This window comes from Solanum tuberosum, unplaced genomic scaffold, assembly GCF_000226075.1.
Source record: "Solanum tuberosum cultivar DM 1-3 516 R44 unplaced genomic scaffold, SolTub_3.0 scf00121, whole genome shotgun sequence".
Taxonomy (NCBI): Eukaryota; Viridiplantae; Streptophyta; class Magnoliopsida; order Solanales; family Solanaceae; genus Solanum; species Solanum tuberosum.
Genome location: NW_006239046.1, coordinates 526810 through 531859, shown reverse-complemented (window position 1 = coordinate 531859; position 5050 = coordinate 526810). Strand labels below are relative to the sequence as shown.

Sequence of the window (5050 nt, the reverse complement as noted above, 5' to 3'; positions counted from 1 at the left end):
GTTGCCACATTGAGGGGGAAGGGATTTAGAGGTAACTTCCTAGTTTGCAAGAAGTTGTAAACTCAATCGTTGCAACGTTTGAGTGAAATGAAGTTGGGTTGAAATCATGTGAGGACAGGTTGTGGTTTTCACCGCCCTTGAGCAAGGGGGTTTCCACGTAAACTGATTGTGTTGTTTATTTTACCGCTTATGCCTGCATTACTGTTCTTGTTGTATCAAGGGACCTGGTCCATTGACTAATATTAGATGCATACATCTTAACAGTAGGTTTCAAATCCAATACTGTTTGATCAGCCTTATTTTCCTACTTGCTTCTACACTTGTGTAGGTTTTCAATATGGACAGACCTTGTTATGAATTATGATTTCTCTTTAAAGCCTTTTTACCACATTTTACGTGGTCATGCATATCGTGTTTAAAGTTCATTATACTATCATGCCTTCCTTTTTTATGCATTTTCCCACTCTTAGTACATTCATAGTACTAATGCATATTGGTGCCCATATTGTCTCATAACATAGGTTCCGATGCTCCTCCACCCGGACGCACTTAAGTGGATTGCTCTGCTATCGCACTTGGATTGGCGAGTCCTCATGTTTCGATGTCAAGACCATGGTCTGCTTTATTGCTTTTGATGTCTTTTTAGTTTTAAAAATTTATTCGTGACTTAGGGATTTGTTCTAGTCACATCTATGATAGTAGGGGGCTTGTGTCAGACTTAGTAGTATTTCGCGTATTCTCTTGTGTACTTTGTTGGTATCTTTTATGTCATCATTGGAGACTTATATCGATTATATCTTTTAAATTGCATTCATAACATCATGCTTAGGTCAAGTGCCTTGTTTAGGATCTCTCGGGGTCTTATTTGTCATGTCATGTTTAGGGTGTACTTTGAATCGTGATACTAGAATATCTAGACTTATCCTAAGTTCAAATATCAAAGACACTACACTAAAACTTTCAAGATTCTTCTTAATATTTATGATACTTTTTCTTCAAAATATTAAATTTTTAGATATTTTTCATACATTTATCTATTTCCAGTACTCCAAGAGAACGTAAAAATTTAGCACCTACATTTTATCCCCACTCTGCTTCATTCAATATGATAGCATTTTGAAGGGTCTAAACATTTCAACAAGTTAATCAACCATTCAAAGGTGATATAATAAATTGTTTTCATTACACTGTAGTAAGATTTACAAGAAAAGGAGAAGAAATGTATAATTGTAGTTGATCCACTGTTGCTTATGATGAGGCACCAGTCCACCAACCTGGTTGACGAATGATGTTTGATCCTTCAAATATTTCAAGAAAATCAAGCAGTGTTAAGACTGCTCATTCCAAGTTCTTTTAGCCTACTAAGCTCGGGCAATATCACCGAACCAAGATCAGGTCGATCTTTCTTCCGCAACTCAGCACACTTGAGTGACAATTTTGCATAGTTAAGAGCCTCTTCCAACGGCCAGTTTGGCACTGTTGGATCTAGTATATCTGAAAATGTTCCGTTCTCAATGGCCCTCTCCACGTGATGAGTTAAACCCATCGGGGGCCTTGCAGTTATAATTTGGAGCAACATTACACCAAGTGAATATATATCCGATTTAGTCCCTAACTTTCCTGTCTGTTGATATTCGGGATCAATGTAACAAAAAGTTCCTGCAGCTGAAGTCATGTGATATTGTGTAACACAATCAGCTACAGATGGTGGAACTAACCTAGCCAACCCAACATCACTAATTTTGCAGGCATAATTGCTGTCTAAAAGAATGTTTCCTGGTTTAAGGTCACGATGGACAAGAGGTTCTGGCTTTGCTTGGTGAAGGAATAAAAGCCCTGTAGCTATTTCAGCAGCTATTTTGAACCGTATTTCCCATGGGATTGGAGGGGTGTTACCTTTACGGAACAGGCGATCTTCCAGGCTACCATTATTCATGAATTCATACACTAAACATCCGTACTCGGGACATGCTCCTAAGAGTAGCACCATATTTGGGTGCCTCATGAGACCAAGGACCTGAACCTGCAAATGAGAAGGGAATCCTAAGACCAATGATTTGACTTAATGAGATGTTTTATATAATATGCATCTATACATCAATGTCAACATACCTCTTGCTTGAACTGTTGCATCCCTTGTGCAGCATCGGATCTCAAAACTTTAATGGCAACAGGAGTGTGATCAAGTCTCCCTTTGTAAACAGGGCCATATCCACCTTCACCGATCTTCTCGGAATTTGAGAAACTTTTGGTGGTTATCTCAATCTCTTCTATCGTATATTTCCTATAGCAGATTTCATTTCGAGATAGATCATTTATTGCTAGATTCTTTTCTTCTGTCTCTCGCCTGGCTTTCAACTCTGCATACCTTCTTCTTTTTGCTTCTATTTCAGCCAACCTTTGTGATTTTTGAGCAGCTTCAACAGCAGCTCTGCCTTTAGCTTTTTCCATCTCAGCCATAGCGAGAGCTGCCTCTTCAGAAATACGAGACTGTTTGAACCTACTACCTTCTTCCACTTTCCATTGATGAAGCTCTTTAGCCTGAAAACTTAGAAGACATGACATTACGTAACTCCTATAGGACAAAATGAGATTCAGTCTAAAACATGCAAAATTTATCCAAGGATAAATAAGAAGAGGGAGATAGATAATCAATAAAGACTTCTTGTGAGCTCGATATCATTACTTTCCAATTTGTATTTTCGATGGCCTTGTGTGGGATCACAGAAACAGTTACAACATGATGGAAAATGCACACAATAATTCTTAATTCATACATTGAATTGATTGTATATGTCTTTATCATTCTTGGTCTTAGTTTTGTTTTTTAGTTTCTTTAAGAGGGAATGTTACTTTCTATAGTTGGTAACTCTTGAATTCTAACATTTCATGTCCCATGTTTAAGATCACAAGATTCATTAAGCATACACATCTTTCGTTTCAAATCACAAGATTCAATATTTTTTTTTACTTTCTCAGACTTCGTATCAAGTCAAACTAAGATGCACAAATGAAATGGAGGGAGTAGTGAACTTTAAAGAAACATTATTTTCGGCATCATTAGCCTTAATAGCTCTTTAAAAAAAATTAGCTTTCAAAGTGCATCTCCAGTATTTGTAAGGTTTAGTATAGAAAATGCATGTGCCAAATAAGGAACTTTAATTTGTACAAGGCATGTATTTTGCCTAAAATGTATAAATGACTTTTATCGTTGCGGTACCAGACAGTTTAGACAGTTAGTACCGTTTGGTTTGCGGAGACAGCGTCTTTGCAAGCTGAGTTGTACATATCCATGGTTTGCTTTAGCTCTAGCTTTAATCTGCTCATCTCAGACTCCCACTGCATACAACAATTGATGAAGGATAAATATATATATATTACTAAAATGGAATAGTAAATTAAAGAGTGTGTATCAACCAGCAAATTTGGCACTGTGATGTATTGTATAATCATATTCACTTACCATAGACGAGGAGCTAGAATTGTCGTTTACTGAAACTTGAGTGAAGTCAAGATTTTGGGTTGTGACATCGACTGATCCACGGCTAAGAGGTGCAAATAGAGCAGTATCATCGGAGGGAGAACTGCGGCCAGTATATGAATTCTTTGGGTCTCTAGAATAAAAATCAAGACTGTCGATTGATGCATTAGATGTTCCACTTTTAGGCATCATGTCAGGTCCAAAACTATTTTTATATGCTGATCTGGATATATCTTCTGGTTCAGAGTAATTACTTAGCCTAGCTGCTGACCATGGTTGGGAAGATGGTAGCCTTGCTGAAGAACTAGCAAGAGGTTTAGCTGCTGGTCTGACGGATTGTTGCTTGCCTTTTGAAATCACGTATACAGTACAATAATCGGGTGCAGCCTTGTTTACGATAGTTGGAACATCATGAGTCCAAAATTTCCTGCAAATTAAAAGGGAACATCATTATCCACAATTCAAAGGGACAATAATATATATAATGAGCAAGGGGAAATTAAAAACATCAACCTGGAAAAAGCACTTCTTGATGATGCACCAACAACGACGTTGGTGATATGATAGTTGTTGATATAGTCTAGAAGTCCCTTAGACACTGAAATATCCTCAATAATAACCTCTTTCACTGCTATCTTCACACATCATCATCACAAGTTAAAGTTAGATTTAATCAAAAGGGAAATTAGAGAGATTATAAGAATAGAGAAAGACAACATTCTTATTTTTTGTATTGTATTGAGTGGATTGACGTACCCCTTTACGTGCAGAGTAAGCCCTGAAAGGTATAAACACCTTGTGACTATCTTGATCACTTAATCCACGATTTGAACTTTGACCAGCACCGTTACCACCAACCTCTACAAAGTCATCACGATCATCATTAATAAAATTTAAAAAAATAGAAAGCATATATATGTCATCAACATTCAATGTGTGGCAGGGCAGGGCTAGGCTTACACCACAAATGTCTGCGTTCAAATGATTTTAAAAGGAGGAGGGTACCTACGATTTGGTGAGTTCTTCATCCTAACATGTACTAAAACAAGGGCTGGATTGCTTATGACGAGATGATCAACCGCCCATTTGACAGCAGAAGAGCTGTGCTTGTCTTTATCAATTGCCACAACAATGGGGTTCATACCCTCATCGCCTTGAATCGTTGAAGGCATTTTCTAACGTGATTGATTCAACAACAACAAATTAATACGTAGATGTTTTTAGGGATAAGAAATTGTGTTTACTATATTTGTGCGGAATAATATTCCGAGCAAGCATTCATTTCAACCCCCTTCAAACTCTGTAAATTCAAATTTATTTCACATTCTGAATGGAGAAATGGTACAAGAGGAACAAAACAAAATAGGCCTACTCATTTCTACGTGGAATTAACAGTCCAAATCCAACCAATAAATGTCCATTCTATTGCCGCCAAAAATGGTTCTAATTTCCTCCCTACATTCTTTTATACACTCTTGACACATTTTGGTTGAGAAAATAATCTATGTATTTTAGTTTTGATATTTTTAATTATTAATAGTATTAAGTATATATCCTATTGGGTATTGT

The 5050-nt window shown here is 37.0% G+C and overlaps 1 protein-coding gene across 1 annotated transcript; it reads right to left on the bottom strand.

The window, feature by feature from the left end:
• Positions 1-1135: 1135 nt before the first annotated feature.
• Positions 1136-4787, bottom strand: LOC102582526 (U-box domain-containing protein 35). The gene is made up of 7 exons (XM_006350293.2): positions 4491-4787; positions 4238-4341; positions 3995-4116; positions 3464-3908; positions 3244-3339; positions 2113-2541; positions 1136-2023 (listed from the first exon to the last, which is right to left on the bottom strand). The coding sequence occupies exons 1-7, from the start codon at positions 4651-4653 to the stop codon at positions 1319-1321; spliced, it is 2064 nt and encodes a 687-aa protein (XP_006350355.1). The 5' UTR covers positions 4654-4787; the 3' UTR covers positions 1136-1318.
• Between the last annotated feature and the right edge of the window lie 263 nt (positions 4788-5050).